The sequence below is a fragment of the Centruroides sculpturatus genome, unplaced genomic scaffold (genome assembly GCF_000671375.1).
Source record: "Centruroides sculpturatus isolate CEXI.00-Female unplaced genomic scaffold, Cexi_2.0 scaffold119, whole genome shotgun sequence".
NCBI classification, from domain to species: Eukaryota; Metazoa; Arthropoda; class Arachnida; order Scorpiones; family Buthidae; genus Centruroides; species Centruroides sculpturatus.
In genome coordinates this window covers 989,064-1,010,407 of record NW_019384338.1, presented here as the reverse complement: position 1 = coordinate 1,010,407, position 21,344 = coordinate 989,064, and the positions used below count along the sequence as shown (strand labels likewise).

The window sequence follows — 21,344 nt, the reverse complement described above, 5'->3', positions numbered from 1 at the left end:
TTTAAAATGTATCACCAAGGATGTCAGATTTATTGTTTTACTAACATGTGTAATAACCTAATCAATCACTCCTTTGTAATTAATCTGAATATATAATTCATGCTGATTAATTACAAATAATTATATATAAATCATAATCAAGATGAATATATTTATTATGTTTTCATTTTATCTCATAATAAAAATGCTTTATACTTTTAATAAACAAAAACTTTACCAAAATAGTTTATGTGATAAATTTTCAGTCTCAATTTGGACAATCCTCAGCATACATGTAAACTGAAAGCAGATTACTGAAAAAATATTTATACAATTACAATATACAATCTCATGTCAGAAAAATAGAAACAACTCTCATAACAGTAGCATCACTTATCACATCTGCAAATTTTAAGATATCTTTCATGTTAATTTGACAACAGGCTATACAAACAGGAGTAAATTGATTTAAAGTTCTTGATCAACAGAAGTAAAAAAAAAAAAAAAAAAAACTTAAGTGCCTTTGATCACAGACACAATAAGTGCAAAATAGGTGAGCTACTCTGGGGTAATTACTGCATTAGGTTCAGAAGTGGCACTACATAACGGTTTCAAGAGTTTAAAAAGCTACATGACACCTAGAAAAAAATGCCAGAGATGATATCAGTAGATGAAAACCTCACATTGATGTTTGATGTCTTCATCAACTGTAATCATTGTAATAACAATTGTCATTAACAACCACTAGGCTCCATTACCACATTACCCTAAATCAGGCCCGTCTGATGAATTTATGTGGCCCATGATCAATCTTTCAATATTAGCTCGATAAAAAATTCTGACGCCTAAAAGAAAAAAAAAAGTAAACAACTCACTGCGCCTTTAGAGTTAACCCTCCATTACAAATCTCGTCGTAAGCACAGTGTAGAATGTTGATAAACCATGACAATGCGAAAAATGTATCCGTAATCTCTATCTACAATTCAGTCTCTATGGGATGACACCACAATGAGATCTTGCACCACCTCAAAATCTTCCTAGGGTAGCCTCTGGTTCAGCCTGTGAAAAAAGTTTTCTTTCCAATTCGGCCCGGGGCAAAAACTGTTGGCCACCCCTGCCCTAGATCATAACCAATTTTAATTTTTGTGCACCTGTGGCCATCAGTCAATGCATTGTGCAAATGTTTCTAGCCATACTAGGATTTGGCAATTGTTCTACTAGTGTGCTCCTATTTACAGCACATCACCATACTTCAAGGCTATCCTGTGCTAGAGAACACTGCTACTAAACAGCTGAACTTTGTCATAGCGTCACATGATCAGACAAGTCAAGTTTTACGTGTCTCAAGCTGATGAGTGGGTTTATCTGTTTTATGAGATGTCATATCTGGATAAAACTTTATGAAGCCATGAATCCATCATGCTAGGAGAGGACTGTTCTTCTGTACTAGACTGACTGGAAGCAGCTACTAGGACGTCCTTGCAGATCATGTGTACCTTTTCATAGCTTTACACTCAGATGGCAATGGTTTCTTTCAGCAAGTCAATGCACTTCTATACACAGCATGGAGGGTACAGGTACAGCCAAAGGAACATTCAAAGGACTTCTGTTCATAATTTGTCCTTTGATCTGAACCCATCAAACATTAATGAAAGAGCCATTCAACAGAAAGAACTCCTTCCTGTTAATCTTGAGGAATTATGGTTTTCATTTAAGGTAGTATGGGTTGTTATAACTTCACAGCAGTACCAATTGCATGTGAACTCTCTCAGAATGTGTAAATGCAATGCAACATGCCATTAGACTGATGTTTCTATTTTTCTGATGTCAGTGTATATATTTAGACAGAATCATTTCCCATTTTATCAATTTACAATCAGTTTATTATTGTGAACTGATAGGGAGGAAAAAAGCATTCAGAACTGACATTAGCTTATGAATCAAAATTTATCTTATCTCTGACCAATTTAAAATTTTATTCTTTAGAAAATTTTTGAATATATGTTATAAGCATAGAATATAATAATAATTTATACTTATAATAATTAATAAAATAAGGCTACTGAAAGCTTTCTTGTTCTTTTTAATGTCTAATCTAATGCAGGAAGTTCAGAAAATGTTTATTGTTATTTTTTCTCATCTGACTCCTTAAAAGCTTCAATTTCTTCATATTTAAATATTAAATAAAAAATTAAAATAACAATAATTTATATCATCATTATAAAACTGTGTGTCTTAAATAAAGATTTAATCTAACATTAATTATTAATATATTTTATCCTAAAGTATTTTGGCTGCTGGATTTTGGAGTTAGTATTTAGACTAAAATTTTTGTATACCCTCTCTTAAGAATACTACAGTTTCAATGCACCTCTATAGAAAATGATCACAGAAATCCATGCTTATTAAAAAAAATAAAATGTATAAGAACTATACACATACACAATCAATTTAAAAATACATCATTATTTTTTTAATAATTTATATATTTAATTTTGATTTAAAAATATGAACTTTAAATTTGTATTAAATAGTTTAAAGTTTAAAATAGATACACAACAAACCAAAAAAAAGAACTTGTCAAAGCCTGGAAAACTTTATTTGAAATACAATAAAAAAAAAACACCTGAGATTTGTGTTGTCATTACTGCTACTGTACAATTGTATGATGCTATTTTGTTCTATTTAGCTTTCAACTTTCAAATGCTCTATATAACTTGATAGTTATTTAATACTACCAATAAATATTTATTTTAAATTAAATTTTTAAGTTTTTGTCTGTAATTTTTAGTTTGTTTCATATCTATACTTGTCATCCAGTCGTCTGAAGTAACAAATATAAATTTAAAAAATTTTTAAATTGAAAAACATTTCCTGGTTTTTTGAAACCGTGCCAGTAATTTTTAGTAATTCAAACACAAATTATTTATTGTATTTATTCAGACATTTGACAAATCTCATCATTAAATTTAATTATGAATTTGCCAAGTGTCTGAATAAATACAATAAATAATTTGTGTTTGAATTAATGTAAAACTTTTGTAAATAATGGAAACTTTTAAGTATAGCTTATTGGCACTTTAGATTTAAGAAATTAACAGAGAAAATATATAATAAGTAAAACAAGTTCTAAAACTTGAGAATCACCTGTATTTGAAATACACGATTTTACAATAATGCAAAAGACAGAAAAATCAATATGTGTGTGTGTGTATAGTTGGTACAACTAAAGTTGGCCCTTGGGTTGGTTCATTTTTGTGTTTTTAAGGGGCGATAGAATTGCTCATGAATGCACATACACTCCCTTGGGCTTCACTTTGTCTTAAAAAAAGTGTCAAATACTGTAAATGTGGTTGATTATATCAGCATTATCATCTTCTATTAAATATTTATATTTATTAGAAATTCTTGATTGCAAATTTAAAAAAAAAAAAGATGCATTATCCTATCAATCTCCCCTATAGCAGACCAAAATGAACCAATCCAATGCTCAATTCTAGTTGCATTGACTCTATACACACACACACACACAAAAACAAACAATATACAGTAGAGCGTTGTTTATCTGAAAACCGATCAGCCAAAATGTTGGTTAACCAAAAGCGTTCCAGTCAGACTGTGTCATGTTGAATTGAACATTTTTGATACTAGATTAACTTCCAAAATATAATTTTTTTGTTTTTATATTTTTCAATATATTTATTTTATTTGTACAAAATAAAGAAATAATTTTTAACGATACAATAGCCACGATTATTATTTTTAAAAATTTATGTTAGGCTTAACATTGACGAAAATTCAACGTGAAGCAACACGCAACGGAGAAAAATTTCAACATGGGATAGGTTATTTTTTTTTGTACATAATTGGTTATCCGAATAAGCACAGTCCCCAATTGATATGGATAAATGATGCTGTACTGTACAAACAATTCAAATATATTCATGATTCAAAATTACACACTTTACAAGTTATATTCTTTGACTATTAATGGCAATGCTTACATACAACATAGCATTCAAGCAAAACCAACTATTTGAAAATGTTGTAAATGAACAACTTGAAAAATAATTAAGTTTTTTCACTAATTGCTTGATAAAAATTCAGTGAATTTGGAGCCACTAATAAGTTGACACAAAACTTTCATAAAACTTTTATTCGTAATTCATAGCAAGATTTCTATTTACAAGCTAAAACTTAAACACAATTTAGCTTTAGTTCTGACAGTTCCTAAACCTAACAATTCCCTCAATTTGTTGTCAGCTCAAATCAGCACTTTGTTTACAACTACTTGTTTTTTTCTTTTCTTCCTTCCTAGTTTACACTTCACTTTCTTTGACTTCTTGTGTTTTTGAGAATCTTTCAAGATTCTTGAAAACAGCAAAATGTTATTACCCTTTTTGGAAAACTTTTGTTTGTTTGTTCTTAACTTCAGCTTATCCAAACTGTTCATTTTATCATGTTAAATTTTCTATAATACACTTCTTGTGTAGTCTTGTGTTCAATTATACTAGCTCTATGATGGCTTTTCCAATGATGGTGTAATAAGTCTAGCAAAAAAGGAAAAGCCATCATAGAGCTAGTATAATGTTAAATTTTATGTATTGAAACCATTTATTAATATAGCCAATCCCATCATTCATATCTAGTGTATCTAGTGTGTTACTAAAAGTTAAATTCATACAAGCAGAATGCAACTATGACATTTAAAATTACTTTAAATGGTAAAATGTTATTTGAATTATAAAAAAAATTATAATACATATGACATACTTAGAATAAAACCCTTGCATAATTTGATAACCCGTAATTTGGATGTTTGACATTCATTCTATTATACAATACGACAATAGAACCTTCACTATTTATTCAGGTTACAAGTACTTTCATTATTTTTCGCAATATTTTTGGAAAAAATAAATTAAAAGAAAAATAGATTGTTAGCATATCATTTCTTGTCCTAAATTTTCCCTATTATTAGAATATTAAAATTATAAATGATAATCATCTAAATTCTTCTTTCTGCTTCAATTGGATTTAATAGTAATAAATATGAATTAACATGCCTATAAAAATTAACAATAAAAATAGTTCTTTGATTCATTTTTCTGAAACTGTTCTTATAACAACAACATGCTTAATTTTTATCATCTTTTAATTAATTCTATTTTGTATTATGATGTATTGCATTATTTTAAATATATAAAAACTTTAACATAATCCAGTAACAAAATAATATAAATACCTGGCATTTAAATTGTTTTCCATTTTTACATCAGCAGAATCTGTTTCCATTGTTTGCCTGAAGAGAAGGAATAAATTTTCAGTTCTACCTTAGTGCAAAAGGGGAAAAATACAGTAAAAAAACTAAATTTAAAATCTACCTGGTTATTATCTGTTCTTTCAATTCTTCAATGTTTTCATTTTCACATACAGAATTATCATCTGGTCTACAAAATATTTTATGTTTAAAAAAATGTTTTCAAATATCACTAAATTTATTTATTTAGAAAATAACTGATTAAATAACAATATCAAGATATTTTAGAATACCTAATATTCACAAATTCTTCTGTACTTTCTTCTTCAACAGTCTTCTCTTCATGTAAACTTTAAATGAAAAAATATATACATACATTCATATAATATTCTGAGAGAATACAGCTAAAAATATTATCTAAACTAATATTATAAAGAGGTAATGTTTGTAAGTATGTATGTAAGTAAGTTTGTTTGCAGCAGGTAATCTCCGAAACTACTCATCCGATTTCAAAAATTATTTCACCAATATTTAGAATGAAACCTCAGGGTGGACATAGGCTGTATATTATTCCGTTAAACATTCATATAAATTAAAATATATAATCTAGGTTAAGGCTTTTATGTCCAACAGATGGCGCTACGAGTACAACGCCCTAAGTTTGCTTTTCTGTGAAAATGAACTAAAGCAGATCATCTATCTATCTATATAAATAAAAATGCAATGTTCGTTTGTTCCTACCGATTCCTTTGAAATTTTGACACAACGCTGCATTCGAATACGCACGTGTTTTTATATAATATACGTGCCAAAATTCCCCCCATCGAAGGGAGATGGTTAGGATTAAGGCTTACCGTAAAGAACTCTGCTTCTATTTATACTATTTTAGATGCGGTTTTGATTGCGTTTTAATAGGGTATATCAACAGAATGTACACTAAGAAGGGATTTTTCGATATTCCCCCGCGGGGAGAGAGACAAAATTAAGGCTTACCGTGAAGAACTTGGCTTCTATTATATTATTTTAGATGCGGGTTTTTGCGTTTTAATAGGGTACGTCAAGAGAATATACACTAAGAAGAAAATTTCCCCCCATGGGGGAAGTGTTATACATTTATAATAGATACATTTTGAGCTACAACAACGCATGGCGGGGTCTGCTAGTTATTTATATAATACATAAATTGTATGTTTGAAATCATATATCTAATTATATAAACAAAAACAATATACCATATTTTTCTAAAAATGTAATAATAATAATAATAATAAAGTACACAGAACTCGCCCTGGAAATAAGGCATCTGTGGAGGATGGATAGGGTGCTTATTGTACCTGTTGTTCTCTCCTGTACAAGTGTGATACCACACACACTACACAAAAGCCTGGGAACATTACAATTGAATAGAAATACATATATAACACTACAGAAAGCCACTATATTGAATACATGCCATATTGTTAGGAAATTCCTTAATACAGACACTGACACACTTATTTAATTTTAGTTTTATTTTGGTTGCTATGCCTTGACTCAGGTCTGGCATAGTACACAGCCACTGGTGTGAACCGAGTATAACCCACTAAACACAACAATATAATAATAATAATAAATCCAAATTATCTTTTATGAATTGAATTCATTAAAAATAAATCATTTATACGCATTTATAATTGTAATCAAAAGTCAAAGTAACTTGTTAGTGTTCATATACTTAACAAAATAAATAATTTATTAATTCTTTATTATGAATTATAAACATGAACTTTAACAAAAAATCTATCAGATTATATTACTATCAGTAACAAGTTACTATATGTATTTTATAAGTTAGAACAAAATTAAAAGTTATAAATTAGCATTATTTTTCTGGGATGCATCTTGTTATGTATATAAAGAATATATATGTATTAAAAATTTTGTGTGTTCTAGGATAGAGGAAAAAAAATTTTAATCAGAAAATTCTATTTATATCACAGAAACTACAATCATTTGATTAATAAGAATCTTATAAAGTAAATTCTGAGAGATTCATTAGATGTTAAAGAAAAATTAAGCACACAGCAAATTAAAAAATATATACCTGTTATTCATATTTTGATTTACTTCTTCACTTCCATTTGTAAGTTCTGTTTCCAACCTAACAAAACATTAGTATATTTCATATATAAATGTTAAATATATATTTACAACTTATATTGTTTTCTTTAAAACATATAATTTAATAATTAATAGGTAAATAATAAAAAATTTTAATATGCATAAACATATTCTACTAAAACAACAGTAATATTTTGAGATTGATTACACAAAGTTTTCGAGTTCTTAGCTGTGCAAGTTTAAGAGGAAAAGAGAAGAGGATTTTTATGAAAACTAAATGTCTAAACAGCATTGTTAATTATTCTGTGTTATCATCAACAACGAATTACTCTTATTAAGAACAACACATAAATAAGATAAGATGAAAACAAAATTATCAGTGTACCCAAAGTTGAAAAATTGATATTTTAATTTATATAATAATATATACTATAGAACTTCATTAATACAGCATCCCATGAAAAGCAGACAACAATCTGGAATTATATGATAATGATTCAGCATGCTAGTACTCCACATATTGGAATTTGTTTGGCCATTTGGTGGTAAAAATCCTGGGCAAAAAGTGTAGTGAAGGTGACGTGACAGTATAGCTGTGCCTATTGCTACACATTGGAAGGCCGACTGTGGGATCAAGAGCTATGTAATCTTAACAAAATAGTTATGTTCTGTATCATGTTCAGATTGATTAAAGAGCATGCATAAACAAATTAGAAGCATGCCTAAAGCAGTGTGCACTTGTACAAAATTTACAACACGTCTACAAATCTACAAAGTGCAGAAAATAGAAACAATAATCCAATATTCAGTTTTATAATATATGTCTTAAATATATTATTTATAAAAGTAAAGAAAATGCAATTTTTTCAAAACTTATGATAAACTAGTTTTGCATAATTCATTAGTGTAAAAAAATAATTTATTTTATATATTATCAATACTAAATATTGCAGATGATTAGAAAAAAAGGAATTGTAAAAAATTTTTTGTGGTAAAAAATGGTTAGGCAAATAAAATCTGGTATGTAATTAGATTTGATAAATATCTGATACAAACAAGTGCTTAATTAAGTTATTTTAGAAAGTTAATTAAGAAAACCGATCCATCTTGAATGAGATTTCATCTTTTCTCTATACTATCAGGCTTATGATGAAGATGATTATTATTTTTTAAAATTAAATTTTCTAATATAAAAAAATCTAATATCAAATTGTGACATAATTTTTTATTGCAATTTTAAACATATCAGCAAGTTACAAATTTTTAAAAATAACATACATGTTTGACGAGAGAAAAATGTAAGAAGTCTGAAATGAATAATCTATACCTAAAATGCTACTTTTTGAAATAAATACCTGTTATTATCTTCCTGATCACCCTCTTGAACAGTATTATCTTTGACTATGACTGTATTTTCTTGTTCTGACCTTAAATTAGAAAGTAAAACAAAAAATTAAAAAATAGTATATTTAATAAATGATTTTACTAGAAATTTGAAGATAATCCACTTAAAACTAAAATTAATTCTGAGAAGAAAAAAAATCCAGCAATGAGTTGCTTAACTTTCCTGGCAACATTTGGTGGTGCCATCTGTTACAATATTTTATTTAAAACCTTTTTATATTTTTAACTATTATAAAATGGCAAAAAGCTTAATTTTTAGGATAGGGATGGTTTTATAAAAAGTTTTAAATGCTAATAACAAGTAAAATTGTCATTAAGTCCGACCCTACTGGAGATATGACACATGAAGCCTTTCATCTCCCTTGACCTTTAACCACCAAAATTTAACGGCATTAATGTCCCAATAGACAAACCTCCCTGCAAAATTTCAGAAATTTTTGACAAAAAACACAGGAGTGAATGAACTACAAAATGAGTGAACAAAATTGTGCTCGACACATATTAACATCCATACATACAGAAAAAACCCCAGAATTTGTTTTTTTTTTTTTTTTTTGCATTTCTTGAGGTTTTAAGGTCCCAAGTCGAAAAATTAAAAAATCTGGGAATCATTTTTTGACCAATTGCCATACTTTTCCTCAGTTATATATAACAGAGCCAAGAAAGTAAAAACTGCTTTCCATATCAATATCTGAAGGAGTGAGTTGTCTAAACTTCATAACATTGTCACCAATAGAAGAGTTTCACTAGCCAATCATATTTTTCGTATGGATAATAATAGGATACCTAAGACAGCCATGAAATGGGTCTCCCTGGTGCCAAATGACCATATGGATGCCCCAGGAATACTTGGCATAGAACTTTTCTTCAAGATTTGAAGATGCTTAATGTGATGTGGGAGGAAGCTGAAACCACTGCCCAGGATTGAAATTGATGGAATATAATTGCTGCCCTGTATGCTACTTAGCACTGAAGGAACCATCACCACCAATATAAATTGCAAATATGATTTATTTAAGATGCACAATTTTTCTTGGTGATCAATACCAATATCTTATTAAAATATAAAATATTATTTCTCTACTATTCATTATATATATATTTATTCATAGTATTTGATAAACTATTTTTAATTATAAAAAGATATTTAGACATATTTCACTATTATTTTTTTTTCAGTTTTTTATAATTTGTTAATTTGTAAAAATACATAATTATTCAAATTAGATAATGTAAAATTTATGCAAAGCATAATTTAGAAAACTTTACAATGAACATAATTTACTAATAGTTATTAGACTACAGTCAACCTTGGTTTTTGAACTTAATTTTTTCCTAAAAGTTATTCAAAAACTAATTTGTTCTAAAACCAAAACAAATTTTTCCATAAAAAAGCAATATGAAATTAATCTGTCTTGTTCCCCAAAATAAATCCCCCTTTTTTTTAAACATTTTTAGCAGTATTCCATGCATAACAATGCCCACAAATGCAATATATTATTATATTAATAAGTTTTTGTTATTTAATTTTACTTAAGCGCCTTTAAACAGAAATTCTTGGATGCTACTTATATTATGTGCATGTCAATTAAAGAAGTTTTTATTAATTAGTTTCACTTAAACTCAACTGTGGTGCATACTGAAAAATAAAAGTAGTATCTTTCCAGCATGCACATTGAAATCTAATTTAAACAGCAATGTCATTGATGATTTGTGCCATGATGTCTAATGATGCAAGGTGATCCCAGCACCACTAATTTCTGAATCAGTAGTCCTGTTGTTGATTGGTTGATCCTTAGATTCTCTTTAACATAGGAAGTATAGGAAGTTGACCACCTGCCCTCTAATCTGTGGCCAGCTCTTGCCAAGTAGTTTGTTCAGCAACCAAGTTATTGTAAGGTAACCAAAGCAAATATGAGTTCATAATTCTATTTGTGAACTGATTTGTTCAAAAAGTGAGTTGTTTGAAAACTGAGGTTTGACTGTATATTGAAAAAGAAAATGTAAAATTCTGAAGAGGAATAAAAAAAATTATCTCTCTTTTTACCAGTGTAAAAAATTTTCTACTTAAATGACAGCTAAAATTATTATTATACTGAATACGAATTCCTTAATTTAAAACAAATATTGCTATCAAAATTATTAAATTTTTTACATATATTTTTTAAATAATTTAAAAAAAATAATTAAAAATTATTATTATATACCTATTAGCATCATCTCCCTCATCATTTACCACCTCAGCTAACTGAGTCTCTTGTTCTGACCTTCAATCAAAAAATAAATAATTAAAATCATACATTTTAAGAATAATTTATTTATTTATTTTTAAATAATACTGATTTAAGGGATTCATATACAAATTTTTTACATAAATCTTTCTATTCTTCTAGTAACAAGAATTACAATATGCTAATGTTTCTTCCTCTATGTTATATATAAAATAAAACCATGCTACTCTTAAACTTCATTTAACAGAATGTAACCAATTATTTTACTAGAAAATTTGAAATTTAAAGCAATAAAAAGTAAAAGCATTCATAACAACCTTAATCATAAATTTAACAAATCAAAACAGAAAAAAATTTATATGGTACAATTTCAAAATTCCTAAATAATGAAAATTTACTAACTTGCAACAACCTCTTATAGCTTATTGCTGAAGTTTGAAGGTGTTTTATCTTTCTTACATTTCATCATTATAAATGTAATTGTCTTTTTAAAAAATGTTAATTTATTAAGTTTTTAATTATTAAACATTTTAAAACAAAAAAATTTGTCTGATATCAGAAAGATCCACAAATCTTATCACCATCATTTATAGTAGAAAAAAATAAATAAAACTTCTATGCTTTTGTAAATTTTTTCATCTGATGTAGATTATTGAAGACAAAGTCTGCCCAAAAGGGACCACCAATTTGTCTTCAATTTTATTAATATTAATAATCTCCATCGAACGAAAAAATTTACAAAGGAAAAATCTAAATGTATCATCACCAAGGGGCAGCTTCCAAAATCTACATTTTGCAGCACTTGTTCCAGTAGATAAAAGCAGAAACACCCCACAAGATGGATGAAAAGCAAGACATCTGTATGTCACCAGTTCCTTTTTTAGAAATTTTATAATTTTAATTGGATATATTTGTGTTTTTTAAAGGACTTTTTTAAACTCTGGCGGCATGTAGCCTATAAAGGAAAGTCGGTCACCATAAATGTGTATAGTCTGGAACACAAGAAATAAATGGTGGACCCTTTTGGGCAGACTTTGTCTTCAATTTTATTAACTTCTATGCTTACAATACACTTATTGGCAACCTTTAATATAGTATTATTTTTTTCTATTTCACATAATATCTAAATGTTTTTAAATTTCTAATTAAATATTTTGAAACAAATAATGCATTGATAATATATAATATTTGTTTTTTTATCAATATATGAATACTTGCTGCAAGGACCCGCTACGCTGGGTTTTTATTCGTATGTAATATAGTTTTTTTTATATATAAAAGACTGTTTTTCTAAGTAATCTAGAATCTAGCTGCAAGGACCCGCTTTGCTGGGCAAAAAGTAATGATAGTGAAGACTAAGATAATTACATTATAGCCAATCTTACCCGTTTTCACAGAATGCAAGAATTAGATCCCCCGTTTCCAGACTAATTAGAGAATTTTTACGTCCAGTTAAACGAACTATTTTATATTGATATCTATCTATCTTCTCAGCAATATTAGCTATTTATATTAATAAATAAACACACCTGATTTGTATTTGCCGAACTATTTTCAATTTGATCAATTTTCTGGAACGTTTACAATCGTTCTATAATCGAACCAATTCGAATTCGAAAATTTTGAAAATCGAAATAGAAAGACTGTTTTTGTAAGTAATCTAGAATCTAGCTGCAATGACCCGCTTCGCTGGGCAAAAAGTAACGATAGTGAAAATTAAGATAATTACATTATAGCTAATCTTACCCGTTTTCACAGAATGCAAGAATTAGGTCCCCCGTTTCCAGACTAATTAGAGAATTTTTACGTCCAGTTAAACGAACTATTTTATATTGATATCTATCTATCTTCTCAGCAATATTAGCTATTTATATTAATAAATAAACACACCTGATTTGTATTTGCCGAACTATTTTCAATTTGATCAATTTTCTGGAACGTTTACAATCGTTCTATAATCGAACCAATTCGAATTCGAAAATTTTGAAAATCGAAATAGAAAGACTGTTTTTGTAAGTAATCTAGAATCTAGCTGCAATGACCCGCTTCGCTGGGCAAAAAGTAACGATAGTGAAAATTAAGATAATTACATTATAGCTAATCTTACCCGTTTTCACAGAATGCAAGAATTAGGTCCCCCGTTTCCAGACTAATTAGAGAATTTTTACGTCCAGTTAAACGAACTATTTTATATTGATATCTATCTATCTTCTCAGCAATATTAGCTATTTATATTAATAAATAAACACACCTGATTTGTATTTGCCGAACTATTTTCAATTTGATCAATTTTCTGGAACGTTTACAATCGTTCTATAATCGAACCAATTCGAATTCGAAAATTTTGAAAATCGAAATAGAAAGACTGTTTTTGTAAGTAATCTAGAATCTAGCTGCAATGACCCGCTTCGCTGGGCAAAAAGTAACGATAGTGAAAATTAAGATAATTACATTATAGCTAATCTTACCCGTTTTCACAGAATGCAAGAATTAGGTCCCCCGTTTCCAGACTAATTAGAGAATTTTTACGTCCAGTTAAACGAACTATTTTATATTGATATCTATCTATCTTCTCAGCAATATTAGCTATTTATATTAATAAATAAACACACCTGATTTGTATTTGCCGAACTATTTTCAATTTGATCAATTTTCTGGAACGTTTACAATCGTTCTATAATCGAACCAATTCGAATTTAAAACGGTTCGAACATTTTTAAAATTGAAATAGAAAATCTTCAAAGTCAACTACTTTAAGCCCCAATATCTCCCGCACCCTTATAGCTATCGAGACGCAACCACCATAGTGCACGAATGGAGACTTGGGGCTACTACCACATACAAATACCATTCATGTGCGATGTGTAGTTTTGGCTGAAAAGTGAAATATAGGGACACACACGTCCATTTTTATATATATAGATATAGATAATTAAGATAAAAATTATGAATTAGAAAAATCAAACGTACTTTTATAAAATACACACAACTTTTTAATTTTTATACTAATAAGCTTAAATTTGAAAACAAAAATTTTTATTGGAATTAAAGTAGATTTAAGCATGTTTATTTTGTTAATCACAGATAACTTATGCATAAATTTTAAATGAAAGCTAATGATAAAAATAAAAGAAAAAACTAGAGAACAATGCAATTCTTTTGTTGTGAAAAATTTTGTATAACTTCTGTAATCATGAACAGTTACAAATGTTATAGTCACTAATACAAAATGATCAAGCAAAACATGGATAATCTAGAAGGCTGTCTAAATAATTTAATTGTAATAAGAAATTTGCTTAATAGAAAGATGTCTTAATAGCATTTAAAATTATATTCTGTAAGAAATTTTATAAAAGCATCTGCTAGAAATTAAAAGAAAAAAAAAATGGTTTAACAAATTTAAAACAATTTCCTAATATTGAGAATTATTGTATTCAGTATGTATGAGTATGATATACAGTATAATTTTCACACTATCGACAATGATACTGATTGATGTCAAATCAACATCGAGTAATAAATATAATATTAAAATGATACCAGTAACAAATGCTTTGAAACATTATACATACATATAAGTATATTTAAAAGATTTGATTTATCATGATAGTAAGTTGTGAGTGTATGTATCTGTTTCAAAAACTCTGTATTATTGTGATACATTTAATATTGCTGATTTCTACAATATGATAAAAGTAGTCAGATAAGACAATCTACAGCTTGCCATTCGTTCATTTAAAAAAAAAAAAAAAACTAAATTAATATAAACAATAAATATGAAACCAGAAGTACTGATAAATGTATAAGAAATTATAAGTTATTTTCATTAAATATATTTTTTAATATGCTGATAATTATAAATATATTCAAAATTCTCACAAATGCAATTATAAACTTTAAAAAATAAAATTGTGAAAGAAATAAATGAAAAAAATCTTATATAAATTTAATTATAATAGAAACCCACTTGTCAGTTTATGATACTAAGACAGTAAAAATTTACTGGAAAATATAATGGTAAAGTCAAAGAATCTAAAAGTTGAGTAAAAAAAGGAAACCCTGTTAAGTGGATGACATTTAATCAGATGCAGTTTTTCAGTTCTTTCTTGCCTACTTGCAACAGTTATTTTCTTAGGCACAAATTTATTCAGAAAGAAACAGCATCAGTATTTTGTCAAAATTTAATTTATAATCATTTTTCTGTTAATAATATAAATTTAAAAAATAATCTGAAATTGAAAAAAGAATGTCAACTCACAATGTTGTTTTGGAAGTGTTTTTATACTAAAATGGAAGGAATAAGTTCAATAGCCAAAATGGCTGGAAGGAGCATCACTACAACAAGGGCAAAATTGTACATATTTTCATTTCTAATTATTTTAAATGAAATTAAACAGTAAAATAAATGCAATAGGCTAACATACTTTAAATAAGTTTCTAAGTGATGTATAAACATATATATAATTTATACACAGGTATCTTAACAAATTAAAACAGTGACTGGATTTTGTCTTAGCATATTCTATATATATAAATAATCACATTCAAGATATATAATGTTTTTGAATCATTATTATTTATTATGCACAAGAAAATGATCTAATCATAAGTTAATACTGGGATCAGTCATTATATGGAAAATAATAAATATTAGATAGCTTTTGCATTAAAAGAAATTTTTTTATACTTTAGTATAGAAAAAATTTGAGACAGAGAAAGAAATTTTAAAAAGCTTCCTTACTATGTTACAAATATTTAGAGTTGCTACTTTTTAGTAGTCTTTTACTGATTAAGTCTAATGATGTATATTATGTATGATTTGGAGAGTAGTATCAATAAAAGAAATAACAGACTATAATAACTTTGTTTATATCTGTCATTAATTCTTGCTTTCAATACATCTAGAATTATTTTTCAGTTTGTATGTTCTGTAAGTTATTAATATCAGAATTATATATACTATTTTACACAATTAAATATATATATAAAAACATTACTAAAATAAATTCAAGTTGAAATAAGTTAAAACCACACAAAAATTTCAAAATTCAATCAAATTAATTTAATAAACAGAAAAAAATAAATTGTAAATGAAGTTATATTAAAAACTATTCTAAAAAAGCAGAGTACTAAAATTGTAGTAGAAAATAATCTTAAAAAACAATGACTTTCTACAAACCTTTCATTAGTAGAATTTTCATTTTGGTCAATATTGTTATTACTGCTGTGTCCATTTTCTTCTCTGTAAGATAAAAAAAAAACCTTTTTAATTTTATATATTAAAGAGATCACTAAATAATATAAATGTTATAAAAAAGTTAATTTTAGTGTTTTTTTTATAATTAACTAATAACTAATTTTAAAAAAATCTTATTGATGTCCTGTAATAACAGCTTTTTTACATTTTGTTTACTTTACTAATTGAAATAATAATAATTATATACTAAAGTTTTATTTTCTACTTTTTTTGTAATAATTAAAAAAAAATAAAATAAAATAAAATAAACAACACCAACCCTTGTTCACTGATGACAGGAATACTATCATCTTCAGGTTTAGAAGCAGCTTCTTCAGCTTTTTGTCTACAAAATTTAAATATTTCAAAAAAATATTATAATTTGAAAATATAGGTTTATATTTCTTTTTAACTTAAAATTTTATTTGAATCTTGAAAGAATTAAATTTGTTGTTTGTACAAATTTTTTGTTTTATTTCTAAATTTGATACTGAAAAAAAAAAAAAACTATACCTTTTAGCTTTTGCGGCTTCAAGATATTTATTTGGTAGGCCAGATTTTAAACAATAATCATTATAACTCTGCCTTGATATTCTTCTAACTTCTTTCCTTAATTCTTTAAAAGCTTCAATATTTGACTTTGATGGCGATCTTTTCATTCGTTTATGTGCTCTAATTTTTTCTTTTAATAATTTCAAAATTGCATCATCAAACCATGGCTTTTTAGCAAACACATGTTTTGGTGCTGCAGAATCTTGAGATTTCTTCTTCTTTTTCTTTCCTAAAAATATAACATATATTATAAGATATTCATTTATATTTCAAATTCTGATTATCTATCTGTAATTTATTAATTTTTACATAAAGCTAGCCTAAGCACATCATTAAGGATGCTTAGTGAAGATACTGTAATGGGATTAATTTTGATATGGTTAAATAATTGGGTATAACATATATCCCAACACAAGGAATCTTATTGGATAATTATAATACAAATGAAAAGTTTGCCTAACAAACAATAAATATTTATCTTATTTAAATGGATAATTTCTTCTGGCAAGAGACAGAATCAGAAAGTAGAATGGATTAATCTCTGCTCTACTTTCATCTATATCACTTATCAACTATAATTTCAACTATAGTCTGTATTTTTATTTCCTTTTTTATTTGATGTCTGTGAAAATAAATTGACACTAATGTTTTAATAATTTTCTGAACTAAATTAATCAGTGGTAACTAAGAGGAATTACTTTATTCCTTAAATGTTCTAGAAAATGAAAAATAATTTCATTTTGAGATTTCAATTTATAAAGTTAGGGTAGAATGCAATTCATAAATATATATAAGATTTTTATATAATCATTTAATGTATTAATATGAGAAAAAAAATGTGAACTCAAATTAACATCAGAATAAAATTTAAAAAATTACTCATTTAAAAATAACATTTAAATAGCTTAAAATGTATATTTTAAAAATTCAAATCAAATAAAATTTTAATGTTATAAATCTTCTCAAAAATGTTTGATATAAAATTTCAAAATGGCTGATCTATATTCATTTGCTGGAAGAAAATTCCTGTCAACTTGTTATCATAAAATGTCAAATAATTAAATAAAATTAAGATTTTAACTGGATAAGTGTTTTAACAATTGTACATTTATTTCTGTCCATAATCTTTGGGACAATCTTCCAAAATAACAAATTCTTTAGCATTTAATATAATGTATTGAATTCCTTTATGTTGGATTTTTTAAGATTAATATCATAACTGAAGCTACTTATGACAAATATCAAATTGGTAACAACAATAAATCTAAAAAACCATATTTAGAATGAACATAGAACTACAGTGGTACCTCGGTATACATCTGCTTTAGAATACGTCCAATTTGGAATATGTCCTGTTTGGATGAAACAAATTTTGCTTGGTATACGACTTTTGTTTGGTATACGACTTAATTCAATTACAGTAGAGTGTCGTTTATCCAAAAGTCAATTATCCGAAAGAATTCCAGTTGGCAAATTTAAATTTTCGCCAGTGCNACAATGGAACTGAAAAAAGAGATTGTTGAGAAATATGAAGGTGACATGTGTATTCGAGATTTAACTGTTGCATGTGTATTCCGAGAATGACAATATTGACAATTGTGAAAAATAAAGACATTATTAAATCTGCTAATGTTGCAAAAGGGGTTAAATCAATTTCTAAACAGAGATCAAAGACATTAGATCATGTTGAGAAATTGCTTTTGCTTTGGATAACTGAAAAACAGTGTGCTGGAGACAGCGTATCAGAAGCAATTATTTGTGAGAAAACTTAAAAGATACATGCTGATCTCATGAAAAATCAAGCAGGAAGTAGCCAGGAAAGTGAGGTGTTTAAAGCCATTTTTTTACATGAGAACAAATTAATCATTTTTACATTACTTCTTATGGGAAAGGTTGGTTTGATATATGTTCTATTCGGTATAAGTCCAAACATCAGGAATGGATTAAGATCATATACCGAGGTTCCACTGTATATCAAATTTATATTTTCATTGAAAAGTTCATTTATTATTAAAATTTTGTATATAAATTTAATATCAAAAATATTTTAATTTCTTCACTTAAATTCTAAAGCCAAGTTATGAGCAAGCATATTCAGGCACAGTCATAAATGAGTAATTTAAGAATTTGCTTATTTATTATTAAAAAAATATACAGAATGATCATAATTAAAAGTACTATTCAACACTGTCTGAAGGGATGGGATATGTAGCAGTCCAAACTCAACTAAAATTTTCTGTTTCAGGAGATTTTATGCAGAAGATTTCCATAGAGAAAAATTGTTCCAAAACTCACTACTACAGAAGATGCAACAAGTGCAATTAGCAAAAATCTTGATGCAATTTTTTAAGGTGTTGTAGTATGAAATGCAGTTACAGCATTAGTATTGTTTTTATTAAACAAGACAAGCATATTCAGCCAGTCATAACAACTGCTGCTGATCTCCATTAATATGAATAATGTTTCATATGCCATAGACATTTTATATCTAGAAATTGACATAATAATATGTCAATTTCTAGATATAATATTCAATGTGTATTATGCATAAGATATATATTATTTTTGCCTCATGTGGCACCACAAGTTCTATAGTGGTAAGTTTTGAAATTAAATTTTTTTCCCTGTAGAATCTCTCCTGTGTCCAGAAACATCAGCATAAAAAATTTGGTTGAGTTTGGATTGCTCCATATTCCTTCAGATAGTGCTGAATAGGAATACTTTACAATTACACAGTACGTTAGATTATTTATTATGTCTTTCCTTAAATGATTTAGCCTATACAGTTAACGTTAAAATAAGGTTAGATCCAGAAAAAATCAATAGCAGATTATATCAGATAAAATCAACTTTTAAATAATGACAAAAAATGCAAAGAATTTTACCTTGTCTGTTTGCATGAAACTGTTTAGGTGTTCTTGAAAAACGGCCTCTGCCCCGTCCACGATGAGGAAAATTCCCTAAAATTTAAATTTAAAACATGCTATAATTTTAATTATTGTTTTTAATAAGTTCATTTTATTAATTTAGATTTGAAAAAAGTTGTACCTCTTCTGGAATGAAAAGGACCACCACCTGGTCTGGATGGCATATGGAAAGTATCATCTATCATAACATGAAAAAACAAATTAATTTCAAAGTTATAAAAAATAATTATAAATGAATTCACAAATACAATCAAACCCAATTTATGTTTTTCAAGAAAGCTGAGAAAAATATCATATAAGCAGAGGGAAAAACATACAAATGGAACTGCTATGAATTTCTTTCAGAATGAATATAATTATCATAAAAATACAATGCAGCACAAATTAACACTATACAACTGAATTTGTATGTGTATTCTTAACAAAAAGTATCAATTTATAATATATATATATATAATTAACTGAAAACATACTTAAATCCAGTAAAAAAAAAAAAAAATACAAACAATCAATGATTCAAATTGTATTGTTTATCACATGCACAAGGGTTAAATATACAAATTGGTTAAAATATCTAAAGAAACTGACCTAAAATAAAAATACTACACAAAATTAATATAAATAAAAGTACATTATATAAATGAGTAAGCGTGTAACAAAAAAAGAGATGATAAATTAAACAAGACAATTTCAAACAATGCCCCCCACACACATAATAACAGCACCATATCTCTACTGTTAATTGCACTCCCTTTACGAAGTGCCTTGTAGATTTAGAGTATCTCCAAATATTTTAGATGAGATGGAGTTGATGCACAATGCAAAGTATCCTATCAAAAAAGACATCAATGTCCCATCAGAGGTAAAAGCCACTAAGGTAGTTGTAGTCAAGCATTTTCTGACTGATTCTTGATGTTCTTTGCTCCTAGTATGCAGAGATCTACACATGGCACCGAATATATTCATAGGGGTGATTATCCTGTTGTCATATAAAGGTACAAAATGGCTGATCTATATTCATTTGCTGGAAGAAAATTCCTGTCAACTTGTTATCATAAAATGTCAAATAATTAAATAAAATTAAGATTTTAACTGGATAAGTGTTTTAACAATTGTACATTTATTTCTGTCCATAATCTTTGGGACAATCTTCCAAAATAACAAATTCTTTAGCATTTAATATAATGTATTGAATTCCTTTATGTTGGATTTTTTAAGATTAATATCATAACTAAAGCTACTTATGACAAATATCAAATTGGTAACAACAATAAATCTAAAAAACCATATTTAGAATGAACATAGAACTACAGTGGTACCTCGATATACATCTGCTTTAGAATACGTCCTGTTTGGATGAAACAAATTTTGCTTGGTATATGACTTTTGTTCGGTATACGACTTAATTCAATTACAGTAGAGTGTCGTTTATCCAAAAGTCAATTATCCGAAAGAATTCCAGTTGGCAAATTTAAATTTTCGCCAGTGCTGTGGCGCTGCAATCTTTGGCTATGTCTTGGGCTACTCAAATATTTTACGTTTTTGATACTAAATTAACTTCTGAAGTATAATTTTTTATTGTTTTTATATTTTTCAATATATTTATTTTGTTTGTACAAAATAAAAAAATAATTTTTAATGATACAATAGTCTTC

At 27.1% G+C, this 21,344-nt stretch overlaps 1 protein-coding gene and 1 long non-coding RNA gene across 2 annotated transcripts in view; both read right to left on the bottom strand.

Moving 5' to 3' along the window:
- Positions 1 to 21,344, bottom strand: part of LOC111632790 — a 70,723-nt gene that overhangs the window by 19,511 nt on the left and 29,868 nt on the right. The window contains exons 8-16 of the mRNA XM_023377321.1: positions 16,724 to 16,991; positions 16,491 to 16,556; positions 16,154 to 16,216; positions 10,951 to 11,010; positions 8,695 to 8,766; positions 7,323 to 7,379; positions 5,533 to 5,589; positions 5,364 to 5,429; positions 5,225 to 5,281 (exon numbers count right to left, since the gene is read on the bottom strand). Of these exons, the coding sequence (XP_023233089.1) occupies positions 5,225 to 5,281; positions 5,364 to 5,429; positions 5,533 to 5,589; positions 7,323 to 7,379; positions 8,695 to 8,766; positions 10,951 to 11,010; positions 16,154 to 16,216; positions 16,491 to 16,556; positions 16,724 to 16,991 (766 nt within the window). The remainder of the gene's footprint in view (positions 1 to 5,224; positions 5,282 to 5,363; positions 5,430 to 5,532; positions 5,590 to 7,322; positions 7,380 to 8,694; positions 8,767 to 10,950; positions 11,011 to 16,153; positions 16,217 to 16,490; positions 16,557 to 16,723; positions 16,992 to 21,344) is intronic.
- On the bottom strand, positions 19,644 to 19,874 carry LOC111632799. Its single transcript, XR_002757930.1, has 2 exons — positions 19,811 to 19,874; positions 19,644 to 19,722 (listed from the first exon to the last, which is right to left on the bottom strand). It is a non-coding gene; the product is annotated as an uncharacterized LOC111632799 (long non-coding RNA).